The 19,577-nt window shown below is 39.6% G+C and overlaps 3 protein-coding genes across 5 annotated transcripts in view; 2 read left to right on the top strand and 1 right to left on the bottom strand.

The window, feature by feature from the left end:
• Positions 1-11,002, top strand: part of LOC123763024 (bumetanide-sensitive sodium-(potassium)-chloride cotransporter) — a 41,541-nt gene extending 30,539 nt beyond the window's left edge. The window contains exon 20 of the mRNA XM_069302181.1: positions 10,864-11,002. Within this exon, the coding sequence (XP_069158282.1) occupies positions 10,864-10,981 (118 nt within the window). The 3' untranslated portion in view covers positions 10,982-11,002. The remainder of the gene's footprint in view (positions 1-10,863) is intronic.
• Positions 3,652-16,138, bottom strand: LOC123763022 (cyclin-dependent kinase 20). Of its 2 annotated transcripts, XM_045749955.2 has the most exons (8): positions 15,870-16,134; positions 15,009-15,206; positions 8,732-8,920; positions 8,155-8,265; positions 7,443-7,568; positions 6,526-6,666; positions 5,474-5,560; positions 3,652-4,534 (listed from the first exon to the last, which is right to left on the bottom strand). In XM_045749955.2, the coding sequence occupies exons 2-8, from the start codon at positions 15,198-15,200 to the stop codon at positions 4,355-4,357; spliced, it is 1,026 nt and encodes a 341-aa protein (XP_045605911.2). In that variant the 5' UTR covers positions 15,201-15,206; positions 15,870-16,134; the 3' UTR covers positions 3,652-4,354. The 2 variants fall into 2 exon arrangements, with proteins under 2 accessions (XP_045605911.2, XP_045605913.2); XM_045749957.2 differs by lacking the exon at positions 8,732-8,920 and having other exon boundaries at positions 15,870-16,138.
• A 534-nt stretch (positions 16,139-16,672) lies between these two features.
• Positions 16,673-19,577, top strand: part of LOC123763021 (phospholipid-transporting ATPase VD) — an 82,275-nt gene continuing 79,370 nt past the window's right edge. For both annotated transcript variants that reach the window (XM_045749954.2, XM_069302178.1), the window contains exon 1: positions 16,673-16,813. The gene's annotated coding sequence lies outside the window, so the exon portion shown is untranslated. The remainder of the gene's footprint in view (positions 16,814-19,577) is intronic.

The raw sequence follows: 19,577 nt of genomic DNA, 5'->3' as shown, positions 1-19,577 counted from the left end.
TCAAGCTATTCTCACCCCGTTCAGTACATCGTGTTAATACATACATATACACACATCACAAACAATAAACATATTACCAAACATTCGGAGAGATAAACATCTACATTTCCTCTACTTCTAGTGGTCATATATAATTTAGTCTGTGTTAACACGGTAATCCGCTTATATTGTGAAATGCTGACCAAAAGAGGTCTCGCGTAGTTTTTGGCATTTTGTGAAGCTGTGGATGTAACTGTATGCTGACTGGAACACACTATATTGTTCTGTACTCGCCTAGTTGTGCTTGCGGGGGTTGAGCCCTGGCTCTTTCGCCCCACCTCTCAACTGTCAATCAACTTTTTTTTTTCCCCACACACTCCCATACTCACATGAAGCAACCTGTAGCAGCTGTCTAGCTCCCAGGAAGGTGAACATGGGCATCAGGGTGAAAGAAACTCTGCCCATTTGTTTCCGCCATCGCCAGGGATGGATCCCCGGATCACAGGACTACGAATCCCGAGCGCTGTCCACTCAGCGGTAAGGCCCCAGTTTCTGTGTCAGTTGTTCCAAGAAACCGTGGGCTTTATTTCTTGAAAGTCTTATAATGTTACACAGAGATAAGCTTGGACATTGTCGCAGGAACCACGGAGGTCTTAAACGGACATAACTGTTTTGGAAATTAATGTGTCCGTATGTCTCAAGACAATATGGATCCAGTGTCCGATTCGTCGACAGTGTCATTAGATTTTCAATTTACCAAGGTATTTATAAACAAAACTATTGTAACGATAGTTTTATTTTGGTAAGAATAAATTAGTTATTTATTCAGTCTATGGTCATCTACTAATGTGAAAGTATTGCATAGCACATTTATTTCAGATATTATTTTGTAATAAATCTAAGTATTTTAACATGAATTATTTTTTTAAATGTTATATAATTGTTTATATTTTTTTAGTTGGTGAACATCCAAGTTTGTTTTCAATCTCATTTTCTGCTGGTTCATATTTTTATATACTTGTATTTTTCGCTCACTTGGGTATATGTTGTGATTGTGTAACTTCCTTTCTTAAATTGTATGTATATAACAACAATTAGGTATATTTCCGTCCTGTTGTTGTTGTTATTAAAGGGAATGAAAATGAATATAATATTAGTTTTAGGACAATTCCTTCAATACATTTTTCATTTTATAACTATACATTATGTCTGATACACTCGGATCGAAAAGCTTAAACAAATTCTAGTAACTAAATTCGTCTGATATAATTACCATTTTAAACTGAATAATTAACTTTTTCTGCCAGCTATATTAATTGAGCAAGAATAATGTTGTATTTGCCTCGAGTAGTGTGTTATCTTTACAGTTTTGGGATCAGATATGTATCATCCTCCAAAACTGGTATAGACTCTATGCTATTGTAGATGGAATGTACAAAATTTGGACTTGTATACATAAAAAGTCCATATTTTACAAACGATAAACATAACCTAACCTTTCCTAGATATAATCAATCCTTGTGTGACTACAGCTGATCTAATTTAATGCAGATATATACTATGCAAAGCCTATTGAACCTTTTATTTAGTTGTGCCATCTTTCTCGGACCCTCTACAAAAAATTTTAGTTAAAAATGTGGACGCTTTTGGGTGTACCCATCCATACTTTGTATTTATTTATTTATTTATATACAAGAAGGTACATTGGTGTGGCTTTACAATCTTGTAAAGCCACTAGTACGCGCAGCGTTTCGGGCAGTTATTATTTAGTTAGTATTACCATTCACAGTAACTACAGGTAAAGTACCGTCGTTATTGGATGACAGGTTCCTTAATATCTAGAAGTTGCAAATGTGATGGCTTAAAGACAGCGTTAGAGTTTAGTTCCAAAGTATCTAAAGACACAGCTTTAGTCTTCAATCTGCAACCGTGAATTTGGCATTCTGCCACTTGCCCTTGTTGTGATGGGTGTGGCCCTGGATACACACACCTGTTTCCAGCCAACAATGTAGGTTACTGCTGCTATATTGTATGCTAGGGGAATAATAAGCTATAGTTGCACGTTGACAACAATGAAATATGTGATAATTACACCACTGTTGACGAGTTGTAAAGGAATAAGTCACAAGCAGTTGGCAAGTTCCCAAGGGCTGAATGTACCAGAAGATAGCTCATTCCTCCTGTTTTGATAGTACTTACAGTAACGATGAGGACCATAGTATATATATATACATTTGTACAACGAAATTAGAAAGTAGAAATCTGAACTATTAATTTGGACAAACCGGAAAACTATTTTTTTTACTTGCTTCTTTGACAAACTAACCTAACCTCCCAAGGCATAATACACGATATCTGAGGCCTAATACAGTACATGTGTGTGTTTTAATAGGCCTAGGAATATTTAAATTTCTGTTTAAGCTTCATTTATTAAAAAAAAATCCTTACAAGTCGGTATACTACTATCTAAAAGCTAAGTACGTACGAATTCGTGACTGTTGACGATCATTACAATAGGTACCATCGAAACAGGAGGATGGGTTGCGAAGCGAAATTTTCCATGTATATTACTGTACTATCTTTGATGTATGCATGAGTGTACTGTACCACCACATTTCACTATCTCGGAGAACCAGCACAACCAAACTCTACCGTCACAGAGAACCAGCACCAACACACTCTAGCATCACAGAATTTGCACCACCGCACTTCAGCGTCACAGAGAACTTGCACCGCCACACTCCGGCATCACAGAGAACTTGCACCACCACATTCCAGCGTCGCAGAGAACTTGCACCACCACACTCCGGCATCATAGAACTTGCACCACCACACTCCAGCGTCACAGAACTTGCACCACCACACTCCGGCATCATAGAACTTGCACCACCACACTCCAGCGTCACAGAGAACTTGCATCGCCACACTCCAGCATCACAGAGAACTTGCACCACCACATTCCAGCGTCACAGAGAACTTGCACCACCACACTCCGGCATCATAGAACTTGCACCACCACACTCCAGCGTCACAGAGAACTTGCATCGCCACACTCCAGCATGTGGTGGTGCACAGAGCTGGAGCCAAAACTCAACCCCCGCAAGCAAAACTAGGTGAGTACAGAGAACACTCCAGCAGTCGTCCCCGACCACACCCTGCCGCTTCCTAAGACCATGGGTGTTTTCAGTGACTCCTCTTAGCTATATCAACAGGGCCCCTCTACTATTAGCAATATATTTGTCCCCCCTTACTCTGTTATTGTTTGAGTGTTTTCATCTATTAGTGTTATCACTTAATACTCTAGATTATGATTATGATCACTGATGATGAACACTGCAACCAAGATTAATTAGCAAGCAAAGATATATATATCAGTATGCTTTGGGCCCCCTGATAATATTGATATTTAAATGCGTCCAGTTATGAAAAATAGATCATTAGGGCATGTAATATAGTCATAAGAGTCTTTGACTCAAAGCCAATGAGATACATGTATTTACATATTTCACTTACATTGATAGGTATCCAATTAACGCAACGACTAGTCTTGAAAAGTCAACGGGCTTTACCTGTCATTCACAAGTAGTCACAGTTGGCTTGATCCAGCAGTGGCTTACATAACAAAAGGGCAGACCGTGTGTACATTCGTATGAAGAGGTTTACATACTAGAATTTAATATTTTAAAGTTTATTAAACAAAAATTCATGTAAAATACATAAAAAGTTCCCATGAGAATAAATTAGTACAGTATACACAGCACTCGATTCGGTGGTGAAATTTGTAAGTCCTTAAATATAGCTTCCAAACCTTCACATAAATAATAATAATATTATTGCTAAACACACAAAGGTAAATTCCAAAGACGTCAATATTAGTCTATTATTACAAAGAAATATTATTAATCGGCGATAGACTGCAAATATACCAATCCATCAGCAAAAATGTATGTCGCTTGGAGAACAGGATTGTATGGATGCAAAATAAACTAGCCGCTTCCGGCGTCAACAAACATTATATAATAGAATAAATACAAAACAGTAGTAGATAGTTCAGCACACCGTGAAGATAAGTGTCATTAAAACACGGCTATTATCATTTTTCAGTTAGCTACGTGCTCACCAAACATTGTCCATAGCCAAATTAAAATTCACGATATAATCAGTAACCTCTTAAATCCGCCATAAAGTAAACTGTTGTTACAAAATAATTAATACCAAAAATACTGGAACAGTGTTTTTACGCAAAAAAGTAACACTTTTAGAAGGTTGAGGTTACCCTTTGGTGTATATAAAGATGCCGGTAGAAATGGACAAAGGTAAAAAAAGATATTCAGCTTTTCATGTATGGTGGTGGTGACTGTAGACGAGGACGAGGTTAACCCTTCACGTAGAGTGAGTGGAGATAATCATGGATGACGTCAGTGATCTGATGTAGCGGAAAGTCTGTGACGTAGTCGTTAGTGGCGGGTGGTTGCTGTTTCTCCAGGGGCGGCACAGGCATCTGGCTGAGTGGGGCGGCCACTGGCGCCGTGAAGAAGTACTGGTGGAGCAGCGCCTGTGGAAGGGACAGTACTGTTACTAATTGTAGGCAATACTATCATTTTGGAGTGTTAACTAACTTCAGTACACTGTTTTATCTAACCTCGGAAAGAGTTAGTTTACTGTTGACCAGACCACACACTAGAAGGTGAAGGGACGACGACGTTTCGGTCCGTCCTGGACCATTCTCAAGTCAATTGTGTTTACAATTCAAGTCAGTTAGTTTACTGTGTATTTTATAGAGATTCTGGCACTAGGGGAAGCTTAATCAGTCTGCCATCCATATCCATCCAGTGAGGGGTGATGGAATGGTGGAGGACGAGAGATATATTCTAAGCTGATGTTAAACACAGTCTAGAATTCCAGATTATACATTATTCTTTCCTTCAAGACAGAAAGATATATTTAAAGAGATGTCGTAACATAAAGTTGTACCTATATGTTCCGCTGGAAAATCCTAGTTAGTTAAAAGGAGAGTGGGGGAATTTTACTTTGAACATAAAATGTCAAGATAAATTGAGTTACACAAAGGATCTATGTGTAATATACTATGAATAAACAGACTTTATATGATAGAAAATATAAAACATGAGGCTTCACATGCAGTAACATTTATGAGCTAAATCCTTCATTTATGAGCTAAATCCTTCATTTATGAGCTAAATCCTTCAAACAGGAAAAGGCTGTACCTTAGTGTTCCCCACTAGCAGCTAATTACCAAACATTGACGTAGTCCTTCAAGTCAACTAATATAGACCTACTCTTTCAATTGGCGAAAATAACACCGCTTATACAACCGTAGGCTCAGTGCTTTTTTTTTTAATACCCTAGACCATTCTCCTCTGCTAATTTGGATGAGGCTAGCTTCAAGCGTCTGGCCTCTAACTTTGGACACAGACATTCTCCTGATAAGTAAAGATTGTGAACACTTAGTACGGAAAAATAGGCGATATACCTTCCTGGCTGATATTCTCTTGCTGGAACTATAGATGAGGAATTTCTTCACAAGATCCATGGCATCAGGTGGAGCATCTGGCAATACCTGGGAGACGGTCAAGATGGATAATTATATTTAGTCTTGAATCCCTATAAAAGAGAATCAGCAGCAACAAACGTAGCTGCGACAGGAGCAACACACTGAATATCAAAATAGCCCTTATTAAAGTTGATTTACCTTCCCTTCGTGCTAATGTTTGGAGAGAAACTTGACCTGTTTTACGAGTAGATGTCTGCTTACCTAGTTATATGTACAGGGAGCCAGATTTAGCTCAAGAGCCCCGTCTCATACCTATTGCAGGTACATGTATGCGTGTTAAAGTGGGTGCATGCAGTACAGCCTTGCCTACGACAGCCAGCTCATGGAACGTTCAGGTCACGTGCTGCCATGTTTACGCTTCCTAATAATGTCTTTCCACTGATGAGTGACGAACAGGAAGCCTGACACTATGAGCGTGATAGTGAAGGGGGTGTTATCGAGCTCTCTTCCACTGACTCAACTATACAGACAGGACGGAAAACCTCGTCAACGCAGCGTATCATCCTCTGTTGTTAACTTATCAATTTGTCTATTCGTTAACTGGCAAAAGATAATTCAAATGACAACAAAAATCGTCACCAGATTAATGACATCACAAATAACAAGATTTTTTCCCCATTCGTCAAATTCATTGTTGGCGCATAATGCGCGCTAATTGGCAATATTGCTGACACAGTCTACCACACCTGGCTCGTCCTTCCCATCATCTGATAGAATTTAGAAATAAATACATTTTTTACTACTATTTCATATAAACAATTTAGTTGTATATTGTATTTATGTTAAATTTTATCTACTGTATCCAAGACTTTACTGGAATTAGGTCGGGCCTATACTGCAGTTGAAAGAAAGGATTTATCTAACTTACGAGCATAAGTCTATCCAATAGATAAATTTGTGCTCAATATGGACTGATGGACTTATTTGCTCTGTAGAAATAGGCTTGAACTCTGATGAACTGATGGACTCACCTGCTCTAAGGGAATGGGCTTGGATTCAGGGAAGGTGATCTTCTTGTAGTCAGGGAGGTCGGACAGGCCAGGCCAGGTGGCTTCGCTAGGGGTTCCCAGGATCTGCAGCACCACACACAGCTGATCGATGTCGCTCTCTCCCTGCAATGTTGCACACGTGATTCATGCCACTTGAACCCGATTCGTGCTACCTGATCTCGCTTCACTCCACTAACAATATCTGACCATCTAAATCTGCTTCATGCCCACCTCCACATTTCCTGAAACCACTTCACGGAACTACAAGCTACTTCTCTGCTTCATCCACTTCCTTGTCACTGAATACAGGCACAGTATGTCAATCACCTCTTCACCACTCCCTTCCCCCCACCACTCCACACAACCGATTGATTGATTGATGAAAATTAAGTCTCCCAAGAGGTGACACGGACATGAATAGCCCGTAATCCACACAACCCACCTTCCCCACTGCTTCACACCACCCACCACCTCCTCCACTGCACACAACCCACCTCACAGCCCACATTCACCACCACCACTCCTTCCCAAACACTAGAACGACGGTCTCGTTCCAAGATGGTCGGCGATCAATCCCCGACCGTCCAAGTAATTGGGCACCATTTCTTCCCCCCTATCCTATCCCAAATCCGTATCCCGATCCCTTTTAAGTGTTATATAGTTGTGATGGCTTGGCAGTTTCTCCTGATAATTCCCTTCCCCCCTACCACACCTCCCCCCCCCACCACCACTTGGACAAATACTTTTAGCCTAATGGAGAACTAATTACACAAATGAAAATCATGATATCCAAATTGGAGAGAGAGGGGGGGGAGGGAGAGGGAAAGAGAGGGAGGGAGGGAGGGAGAGAGAGAGAGAGAGAGAGAGAGGGAGGGGGGTAGGAAGAAACGACGACCCACCGGGAAGACAGGAGAATTGTTGAGCATTTCGCCGAAGATACAGCCGACGGCCCAGAGGTCGACCCCCTCGTCGTAGTGGCGGGCACCATACAGCAACTCGGGAGCTCGGTACCAGCGGGTCGCCACCTGCGGTACACGATACATCACTCTATAGTAACTAGCTTCCACTCACAATATACCACCAGGTTACTCACAACTGCCACCACTGCAACATGCACACAGATACTGCTCTACCACCAAGTGTCACACACTAAACTTTTATAAAGTGTAAACAAAAAATTCATACTAGCACTGAGTTACTGCCGTGCGGAAAAGTTTTTGTTATTTTGCAGTCATTAGTTTCTCCTAAAAGAAGAGCGGAAAGACAGAGATATGGGGTCGTATCCTGACAGGTGGTGGAAATCTCTAGCTACAGTTTACATTTGCTTGATAATTCAATTTTATTTCATCATAAATGTTAAATATATACATTAATCTGTTAATGAAGGCATTAACGTGCAGTGACATACACATAATATATGCAGTCACGTTAGTGCAATTACTGACTTAATTTTCATGAATAATATTACACACAAAATATATAATTAATGAAGACTGGGACAGCCACCGCCAGGTCACTCACAGGGGTTAGGGATAAGGATTTGGGATGGGACGGAATGGTGCCCTAGAGAGAGAGAGAAACTACAAAATACTACCAAAATACATAATGTACCTGATGAGAGTAAGGTCTCTTGCCATCCTTGGTAAACACCCTGCATAGGCCCAAGTCAGCTATCTTCAGCTGACCTGTCTCGCTGATCAGCAGGTTAGCAGGTTTCAGGTCCTGGTACAAATACAAAATTCATCACACACACATCATAGTCAAAATCAAACATAAAAAAATCAATATCGTGCAGCCTAATATATACATATATATATTAGACTGCACGAGGCCTTGATTTGGTGTCTGGCTTAAGGCCCATCAGCCGCGGGAGGGATATTAAGACCACCACAATAGCTTTTTGACCAACCAGCAAGAACACTTTGATCTTGGACTATGTTCAGAACTATAGTAATCTGAGTGCACATACACCGAGATCAGGGTTACACCACTTTCTGTTTCTCTTTAATAGTTTTGAGATTGACTTATGTAACGGCCACATATGCTGTATTTATAAGTATTATATTTTATATTAATATTTTCGGAGATTAATATATAATTCAACTTATTATTTACAATTTTAATTTTACTAAATATAATATAGTTTTGTATGATGAACTGAGGCACGATAGACAGTTGCGCCACCGACCCTGTGCATGATGTTCCGCTCGTGAAGGAAGGCGACCCCCGAGAGCAACATGGTCATGTAGGCCTTGACCTGGGCTGAGGTCAGAGGTCGTGTAGCATCGCGGATCATCTCTCCCAAGTCACCCAACATTAGTTCTACCGCCAACACAAACCCGGCTCCCTCAGCGAACACATCCAGCAATCGTACAACCTGTTATACAATCATCAACATCACGTTAACCATCCCTCAGCGAATACGTCCAACAATCGTACAACCTGTTATACAATCATCAACATCACGTTAACCATCCCTCAGCGAACACGTCCAACAATCGAACAACCAGTTATACAATCACCAACATCACATTAACCAGAATCAACACTAGACCACGTGCACACAGGCAGTTATCAGCCCCACTATCTACTCATTTGTATACCTAGATAGAATATAAATAAGATAATCGACCATTTTTAAGGTTGCCGAGTGTTGTGAAGTAGTTATCAGTATACCCTTCCTGGCGCCCGTACACACCTGTTGTTCATTTGTGCATGTGTGTGTATGACTGACACTTTTTTAAAATCAATGTAGCTCATCCATTTGCTTAGGAAATTTTATATAGGAAACTGATAATAGCTTCAAATATGAAGTTTTACTTTAAAAATGCTCTCTTGTGCAGCAAGCATAAAGAGGCTACATTAGCAAAACAAGACGGCTGAGACTAATCACAAGTTCTCATAACAGCCTTTGATTTATGTACATTTAAAAACAATGCTTCTTAGGCCAAGAGCAGGTATATGTGGGTCTGCATCACCTGATGTTACCTAACGTTAGTCTACTTTACCTAATCAAGTCTAACATAACGTGATGGTACCTGATCTTTTCTAAGGTTGTGTTACCTAATATAATATAACGTGATGTTATGTAAACAAACCTAAACTAAATGGCTGAAAGGAGCTTTTAATGAGATGAAAAACGGACATAACGATCATGCGTGGTTTCTGACTATGTCATGTTGAATTATTTGGTAACTAGCTATTATTATTTCTTCACTATATTATGGATTTAGTTGTAATTATTGTCTTGCTTGTCTGATCAATAAAATGGTCACCTTGTTTGATAATACTAAGCTCGCCCTCGTGTATGTATACAGCTGCCTATACACAATTACAAAACTGGCCACGCTAAGTCTGTCAGTAAGTAATTTGTATCACACTCGAGAACTGGTATTATTACGTCACATATTAGCAGGAAATGTTATATATCAATTTTGGACATAATTTACATAATTATAAGAGGCTTCGATTAGCCACATGTTGTGCTTAGATAATTTTCTTGACGCCATGCAAGTCATTTGTAGTCTTTAACTGTGTATATATATATATCTATTTCCGCATGCTATTTTTTTCAGTTTTGAATTTGTGATATTTACCAATTTGTTGCTTAAAATGTATCATCCTCTGAGTGAAAAACTACCTTATTTAACTCACGTGGTTTTGGGTACTTAGTTTGTTAGACAAGACAGTATATATATGTCCATAAGTTTCTTGGCGAGGCTTATAATGCATGAAAATATTGTTTTACACACCTAGAGCTAAACGCCAGCAATTTCAATATTCATTATCATTCACACACAAACTCTCAAAAGGTAGGTTCAGAAAGAAGCAAACACATACAGCGACCGTGCCAGCCAATCAAGGAGAAATTAAGTCTTGAAGCCAGCACATACCGACCAAACCGTTCTCTTCATTTCCCACACCGTAAAATATCCTACCATTTAGCATAACCAGGAACGTATGAACCCAAACATCCCACCTAACAGATCGATTCCGATGCTTTGAAAACGGATATATTTGCGAGCCGCTACTCTTCTAAATAGGTTGCAATTTGTAATGTTTGCTATAACGTAAACAAACCTATTAGTTGAGGGGACGAGTTAACTAGCTCGTCCTCTTGAGCTACCACAACGGACAAAAAATAGTGTTCTAAATCACCCGAACTTAACCCCACAGAACCGGCCAGCGGCATGTTGGATGTTAAATGTGTTGTGCAGCCATTTGAACTGGATGAATTACCAAGAAAAATGTATGTAAATTGGAGCGTTCTTTCGTCCTTGTTACAAACAGAAAAATAACCTGGAAATATGTTTATTTCAGGTATGTTCACTGGGAGAACGCGGCAGGCGAGCAGAGAACCGCCGTCTGTAAGGTTAGATTTGGGTCAGTATTTTTCATGACTAGCCTATTGTGTATCATTATTCTGCATTATTCATAGTCGGTATATTAAAATTTCTAAGAAGTATTATAAAATATTACCACTGATAACATATATATGTGCAGTATCATGAGTGAATGATGCCATGTTTAAACTATTTACGCGTAAATAAAAATATATCCGGGTCGCACTAGTACTAAGACGTAACTAAGAACATATCCGGCTCGCAATAAACAACAAGACGTAACGGATGCCATACGTATAGCGAGACCTGGCAGGTCCTTGGGACTAGGAAAGGTTGGCCGCCCCTGTCCCAAGGGTTTCCAGTGACTGGTATTGACTGGAAGACTGTGTTGGCAGCGGTCACAGTCCGCTGATAGGTGATGTAGATAATCCACAGTCTACATTACCTATCTTGCTCCACGGTATACCAGTACAGGATATACCTGGCTACACCCCTAGAGTATGCTGGGGAGAGTATGACTCCCTCAGAGTATGTTGGAAAAGTGAACACGGAAAACGAAAAGTAAGAAATTAAAGAAAAATAAGACGTAGAAAAAGGAGGAAGAATAAGACGATGAAGATGGTGTAATAGAGGTGAAAGCGAAGGATGCAGAAAAATAAGAAGATGCCAACGGAGGAGGACATGTCTCCCACAACGGGACTGAATTAAGCACACGCAAGACTTGCTCTTCCTAGCCGGAAGTCTGCTCTGGAATTCGAAATACTTTCACATAAAGACTTCCCCCGCGCACGGTTGCCCCCCCCCTCTGCCCCTCTCCCCCCCCCCCTCTCTCTCTCTCTCTCTCTCTCTCTCTCTCTCTCTCTCTCTCTCTCTCTCTCTCTCTCTCTCTCTCTCTCTCTCTCTCTCTCTCTCTCTCTCTCTCTCTCTCTCTCTCTCTCTCTCTCTCTCTCTCTCTCTCTCTCTCTCTCTCTCTCTCCCCCCCCCCCCCATTGTTTGTGTATATAAAATGTAGAGGAAGGTGTACGTTGCAGTAGTAACACACAAGGTGTTGCAGCCGACAGTCCTATGCAAGTTCGTCTTGCAACTTGCAGGAAAGTGTGACCAGGAGGGGATGCAAGAGCTGAGAGACCATGAGGGGGGTCAGGAGAGAGGGGGCCAAGAGAGAGGGGGGCCAAGAGAGGAGGTGGCAAGCTGAGAGGGGCCAAGAGAGAGAGCCATGCGACCCACGCGCCAAACTATAGTTTATCTGCAGTAGGAAAAGTATGAACAGAGTGAGATTTGCACGGCAGGATGGGGGAGAAGGGTGTCAGTGTGTGTGTGTGTGTGTGTGTGTGTGTGTGTGTGTGTGTGTGTGTGTGTGTGTGTGTGTGTGTAATATGTTTCAATATGTTCCTGTGAGGTGAAGCTTAATTGCTTTAGTCTCTCATAATAGCTCATCCCTCTTGTGTGTGTGTACAAGTCTTGTGGCATATCACTGCACCTTCTCCAACTTTGTTTTGTGGTTAATGAGATTAGGATTCTACTCTGGTGCTGCATATTTCAAAATTGGTCTGACATATTTGATAAGCGCAGGGGTCCTAACGGCAGTATCATATTGGCCGAACTAGTATATTCCGCTGATGATATCCGGTTGATTTGAGCCTCTGGAGACAGGTTCGGCGTGGTATAAACCCCCGACATATATGAGTTCAACTGAAATAGCAACTTGTTGGATAATTCTTTCAGTTTCCAGGTAGTCCTGTAGATTCTTGCAATCTCCCATTGCATACATACTCATAATTTCTACATCATCAACAAGCACTGAGAGTCAATCCCTTCTGGCAACTTTTACTACATTTACGTAGTAAATTTACATACGTAGTACATTTACATTTACAACAACTACATTTACGTAGATCAAGAATAACATATATTCTTACCGTTGACCCTGTGGGACCTCGCTGGTAACATTTCTCTTTGGGACTGTCTTCTATTGCTTAGGCACTCTCTTATCCACTGGCGTACTTTCCTCTCAGTTCTCATACGTGTGGATTCATGTACCGCCGGTGTGACCCCTGTATAAGTATGCTTCTGTAAATAGGCTGGTTGTGATCATCTTTGGTCCTCTGTATCTGATCCTATGAGCTGCTTCACTCTCATGCTGTACTTTGCTGTACCTGTGGTCGTCATTTTCCTGTGACTATAATCATATTCTTACATTTATTGAGGTTAATTTCATGTAGCCACTTATTTGCGCAGTTTTTGTGTCACCAAGTGCTGCTGTATCAGCTGATTGAATCCTTTGTTTACATATTAGAAGACGACAAACATACATATTTGAACCTCTTTCCTAAGGACGCATTTGAATAAATATCGCTACAAATCCTTTGATAGCAATGAGAAGTCTCCTTTCCTTCCCCAAGTTGTGATGTGAAATATGACCTTGACCTCGTCGAGTACGGTGTAAACATGTTGCATGACCTTGGCTCAAGTGAGTATTGTTCCAGTTGTGGCTTAAAGCAGCCAAGTTCTGGCTCTGGGATCGATGCAGGTCGTCAACATCTCGAGCGTAAGAGACAAAATACCCAACACGTCAACAGGCTTGGCAACGTTTCACCAAGCAGAAGACTTACACTGTTTAGGGTTTAAAATGCAAGTAGCAACCAATGAGGTCTGATGACACCAGAGACGTATTATATGGTTTATAATTATGTTTAACAGCAGCGGAAGTGACACTGCGGAGGGCTGCGGTGTGTGTTGGCCGGTCCTCCCTGCCTCCATCCTGCGGCCCTCTCTACCTCCATCCTGCGGCCCTCTCTATCTCCATCCTGCGGCCCTCTCTATCTCCATCCTGCGGCCCTCCTTCCCATCATATTCAGTCCCTTCTATCCACCACCCACCCTCACTTACACTTCCCAGTGGTGAAGTGTTGTTATTGAGGGCCTGTTTACACTTCCCAGTGGTGAAGTGTTGTTACTGAGGGTCTGTTTACACTTGCCAGTGGTGAAGTGTAAAGAGCTGACGAAATCTAGAGAAAGAATTGCGTCATCTCAGTAATAATTAGTTTCATATTATAATAACAGGACGAATCCTCATAAAAGCTCAGGTTAAGCTTTAGTAATTTATAATTAGTCATATAGTCTTAATCAGAGGACGAATCCTCATAGTAGTTTATTATTATATAAATTCATTATTCAGTTATTTATGCATATAGGTGGGAAATATTTCCCACAGTTACACTCAGAAGACAGAATGCATTAGTCTTAAGTGTCATGTTCAGAACTTAGAACTATACCTTTCCACGTTGTCGGGGATAAAAAGCCTGTAAGTAGGGATATCGAGGTCGCTGCCTAGACCAACTACTGACCTGCCTCGGGATACAACCCACAACAGTTACCTAACTCTTGGGTGTATATTGACTGTTCGGTGAACAAAAGCATCAGGTGAAAGAAAACGTACGAACGCAGAGCACAAGGCAGTATCTGCAGGTACGGACTCTCCCAACACTGATCTCTGAGTGTAAACGTGCCCTCCTTCAAGTTTGAGCAGTCTCCGTGGTGTAGTGGTAAGACACTCGCCTGGCGTTCCGCGAGCGCTATGTCATGGGTTCGTATCCTGGCCGGGGAGGATTTACTGGGCGCAAATCCTTAACTGTAGTCTCTGTTTAACGCAACAGTAAAATGTGTACTTGGATGAAAAAACGATTCTTCGCGGCAGGGGATCGTATTCCAGGGACCTGCCCGAAAAGCTACGCGTACTAGTGGCTGTACAAGAATGTAACAACTCTTGTATATATCTCAAAAAAAAAAAAAAAAAAAAAAAAAAAAAAAAAAAAAAAAAAAAAAAAACGTCGTGGAAAAAAAGGCTATTGGCGGTATATAAGTTAATAGCTAATTTTCTATCATTTTAAATCAAATTGCTTGAGATATGTTAAACTTTTGCAACTATTTAATTTACTTTCGAATATTAGAAGATGACTTAACCTACGCTTGAAAGACTTCAAAGATCACACACAATACTGTGTTCCTAAACTTATTAACATACACAAAACACTAATCAGTGTGCCTCAGTCAGTGATGTTTGTCATATTAAAGTTCATTGATATTCATGCAGTAAGCAGTAGCCCACGAATTTCTGACTTACGTGTTTCGAGTCGATCTCTTGGAGAGCCTTGATTTCCCTAAGGGCGGTGGTGGGCATGCCCTGGTCCAGCCGCCTCAGTGGGATCTTCTTCAGCGCCACCATCTGCCCCGTCAGGTTATGTCTGGCCCTCACTACCACCCCGTGGGCGCCCTCGCCGATCCTTCCCACCACCGTATACGCCTCCATACCCATGGTCAACTTGGAGATTAATTCAGGGGTTTAGTACTCCAGAATATGTTCGCCTGTTTACTTATAAATGCTTATATGACACATGTTATAAATGAGAGATGTGTCAAAAGTTATAACACAGAGTTGTATTAATAAAGCTATAAAATGTGATGACTCATTTTCCTTTTTTTGCAATTATAATATCAGCAATTATTTTTGCAATTTACTTTTGAATTAATATTCAGATAGCATGTGCAGTACAGCAACAATCAAAAGAAAATTTACTTTTTACACCACCAGAATGTCATCACCACATTTAAATTATAAAGAATTAAACTTACTAATAAATGCTAAAGTATAAAAGCTAAGATGAACACGCATCACAAAGATATACAGTACATCAAAGATATACTAAATTAAGTATATGGGTATAGCTACATATGAAGGTTCTTTCATTCCCTTTGTAATATAAAAATTTCATTCAAATATCTTTTAAAATAATAACAATATAGAGTTAATATGAGACTTAAATGTTGACTTCTATAAAGTAAGCTGTATATGTGTTAGGTTATAGATATAATCTTGTATAGTGTTTAAAATTTATATTATTAATAAACTCCTTAATCGTTACTGCAAATATTTCAGTATTTCAGAAAACTGAGATGAAATAAAGTTTCTATATAATTTACTTACTTAACAAGACTGCATTTTGCGCTGAACGTAAGAACGTTGAATGGTACGGAACAGATGTGAGACGTTATGGAGTTCGGCAGCTCATCTTCAGATAAGTATCACTAATAATTGTTAATAACAATATGTTCACGTGGTTCTATCTTGATATTTCACTTAAAAAACGTTGAATATAAGCTGTTATTCCTAATTGATCTACGTCGCAGCTGACATACTCCGAGCACGTTATGTTTGTTTACTAGCAGGTGGTGACGTTTCCATGGCAACACGACTCTTGCAGCCTCCACCAGGTGGCAGCGCGGAGAGTGCGGCTACTTCGAATAGCACGAGAGGAAAATTATCATTTTAATTCCTCTAAATAGTTTATTTGATGATATATTTAACAATTAAAACTTTAAAATGTTGCAGTGTTCAACTATCTGTGGGTTATTGGATTCCATGTTTCATAAGACAGTGAGAGCAGATAAGAATATGTTTTCCTATTATAATTTTTTGCAGTATATTCAGAGAATTGAGAGAATTTTATTTGTAATATTTAATTAGTTAGTATTTCAATACATTGTGCATTCATACATTTATATTACCAATATATAATCCCTCCAAATAATATGTAACATATGGAGTGGAGATAGATCAAAATTTACGCTTCCTTAGGTTAATGATATAATAAAATTCTATTACAATGACTAATAAAATATATCATAGCAATTTTAGATATAAAAATAACAATAGGAGATCAATTCTAGATGTAGTAGAATACTGTGTTGCGCAGCGCTGGCGACCGTCAAATGTTTGTCCTCCACGACGACACTGAGAAGCCTGGCTGGCCTCAGTGTTGCTCGTGAGCCCAGTGAGTGAGGGTATAGTCAGCCTTCCCGATTTTCCTTTTGTGTTACACAGCGCGCGCGACCTTCAATTTTAATCCTGACACCGGTTTATAGCCCGAGGTTAGTGTCCTGTGCCTGTCACGTGCGATAGTTAAGGGTAAATGGCCGAATCGTGGTTAGAAATCGCCAAAAACATAGCTTGGTGAACGCTCTCGCAAGTTTTTTAGGTGTTTGAAAAGTTGTGTAGGTTTGGCCTGGCACTGCAGTATGTCAGTGTTATGACCAGCTGGCACTGTAATGCTAGTGTAATGTACCCAATATCTGGCACGGCTGGTAACTGTTGATAGACTGTTGTATAGAGTGCGTATTTTAAGGGGGTGAATCATTGATTGTTGTAACCCAGTTAGGCCAGGTCAAGGAGGTGGGTTGATGTAGTGGTAGTTCCACCTTGCTGTTGGTCGCCGCCTTGCTGGGGTTCACAGCTATAACATTCCCGTAGTGTTTCCTGAAGTAGGTCACGAAATGGATACAGGAGGTTGTCCCCCCCCCTGGTGATGGGTACAAGAGCAGCTGTATGTATTAGTGAGAGAAGGGTTGTACATGAACAATATTCGGCCCACACAATAGTGTAAGTATTTTATTTGGGCCAAGAGACACAACTAGCTGGTTTGAGTATGTAAATCGCTACAAGATTTAATGAAGCTGTGTTAAGGGATAGGCCTACTGTCATTAACTTATGGAGTTTTTTGTTCCATATTCAGTAGGTCCATAAAGATGCTCATTATAAACCCACAGTGCACCAGTCTGTAGACTTCTTAATACTGTGTACAGTATATGTTTCTGTAGCTGACAGAAGTACACATCATACAAAATGTCTAAATGTTCTTGTCATGAATAACATTAAAGATTGTTAAATACTGCACTCTGCTAGATTGTGAAACCAAGTGACCCCTTAGAAAAATCCAATTCCTTATTTTAGTAATTGGAAAAACTGGTGGATTTTAACCAAATTGTAATTTTATGGCCAAAAACATAAGTTGTGGAATCCTACCAGAGATTGTCAGCTGACTAAAAGATGCATTTGAATTAATGTCACTAATACATAGGTATAAACAATTAGTCCAGCATAATAAGTATTTATATGCAAATCTTGTCATAATTATAATTTTTAGGGGGTACAGTATTTGTAACTGAAGGAATGGACATACCATTATCGTGGGCCAAGATGCCCAGACTGATTTCATGTGACTTTTTCTGCTCCTGCTGCCTAGGGCTGGGCTTGCCTGGTTCCTGAGGCTTTTCATAACTAGTGGGCCTGCTGGTTATGAACCTTGATTGAATTGAACCTGTGATAAACCTTAAAGGTTATTAAATCACAACCTTGAATGTCAAATCAGTAGTAGGATAAATGCTAAGGCATATGCTAGTGCAGAATATCATTGTTGACAAGTCTTTTCAAATGCTTGCAAAATAGTGGTAAAAAAAATTATCCAAACTAGGCTGGTTCATGGATTTGAAGAAAAGCACCTAGATTTATTTAATTCAGTTACTGTGAATTACTGCAATCCATCTTCCAAGAAATATACTACAGTACTTGCAGCAAATATTGGTGGAATGTGTAAAAATGGACTGTTGTACCCCCAAAAGTTTACATTTTTGTACTACTTTCACCAAATGAGACCAAAAATTGGCATAGAAACTATACAACCTAACATAACCTGTCCTAAGCCCATGTAAGCTATTTCTAGGCTTAATATACTGTATTCCTAATGTTATACAGTACAAGGTCTAGAAAATTTTAGGTTTACTTGGTTTTCTCATGCCTTCTACTAAACTAATACTGTAATACAGAAAATGAACTTTGAGTGCAACAGTCTAATTTGTGCATGTTTAACCTTTTGTGGTTATAAGTACTGTATTATACTGTCACTTTTGGATGACAAGATGATTTAGTGTATCATTTGACAAGCTATTTTCTATACAGTATACTAATAAATTCAAGAAAATATTTTACTTTTTTGGAATGTAGTTTATCACCAATAGCCATTTTTGCAAATTAGGCTGTGGAATAAAATTACTGCAATACTTTATTCTATTAGCCCTGTTAAGAGCCTCAATGCACTACTCCAGATCACTAGCAACTATCACTAAAGTTCTCTCTCCATTTACTTATAGCCTTGTTTGCCTTTTATTTTTTAGATTCCCTCCTAGTTTCATTTCTACAATATTAGCTAAATTTTAAGTTGATTTTAGTGAAACTATTTATATTAGTTCTTGACAGACAACTGTCCAACTTGGTCTAATAAGCAAGGTTCAGTTCTAGTTTTCATTTTTCAGTGTAATTTGGCATAATTTTAAGTATTTTCCTTCAGTATCAATATACGGTTTTAAATGGTTATCAAAGTAAGTTTGGCATATTTAGGTTAGTCAAGGTTGAAAATTTATTTTTGGTTCAAAATGCAAAAATTTCCTTTTATCAAGAAAGGAATACAGTAATTATACATGTGATGCTTTTCATGTGAAAATTTAGCTTGTATGACAACTCTGCCTGAATTATCAATTATGGGCTAACCTTCCCAGAAATCTGACCGAGGAAAGTTATCTTGTCTGGCACTATCAGTTTTTTTTTTCTTTACCTCGCTCCAAACCAATGTTGGTACTGTAGCTAGTTACATTGAAGCACATGCAACCACTGCTCATGCTTTGCTCCACAAATGTTCTAACTTTTCCTCAGGCCTATACAAAACTTTTGCACAGAGGCCTAAACAATTACAAACTATTACACTATTTCAAATTTATCATTATAAAAAATATTGAAAAGATTAATGTATTTATAAACGGTAGTATTTCTGCCTTCTAAAATTCATTATAGCTTACAGTAGTC

This window comes from Procambarus clarkii, chromosome 47 (genome assembly GCF_040958095.1).
Source record: "Procambarus clarkii isolate CNS0578487 chromosome 47, FALCON_Pclarkii_2.0, whole genome shotgun sequence".
Classification (NCBI taxonomy): Eukaryota; Metazoa; Arthropoda; class Malacostraca; order Decapoda; family Cambaridae; genus Procambarus; species Procambarus clarkii.
The sequence above is the reverse complement of the archived record's forward strand: the minus strand, read 5'-3'. Positions and strand labels throughout refer to the sequence as shown.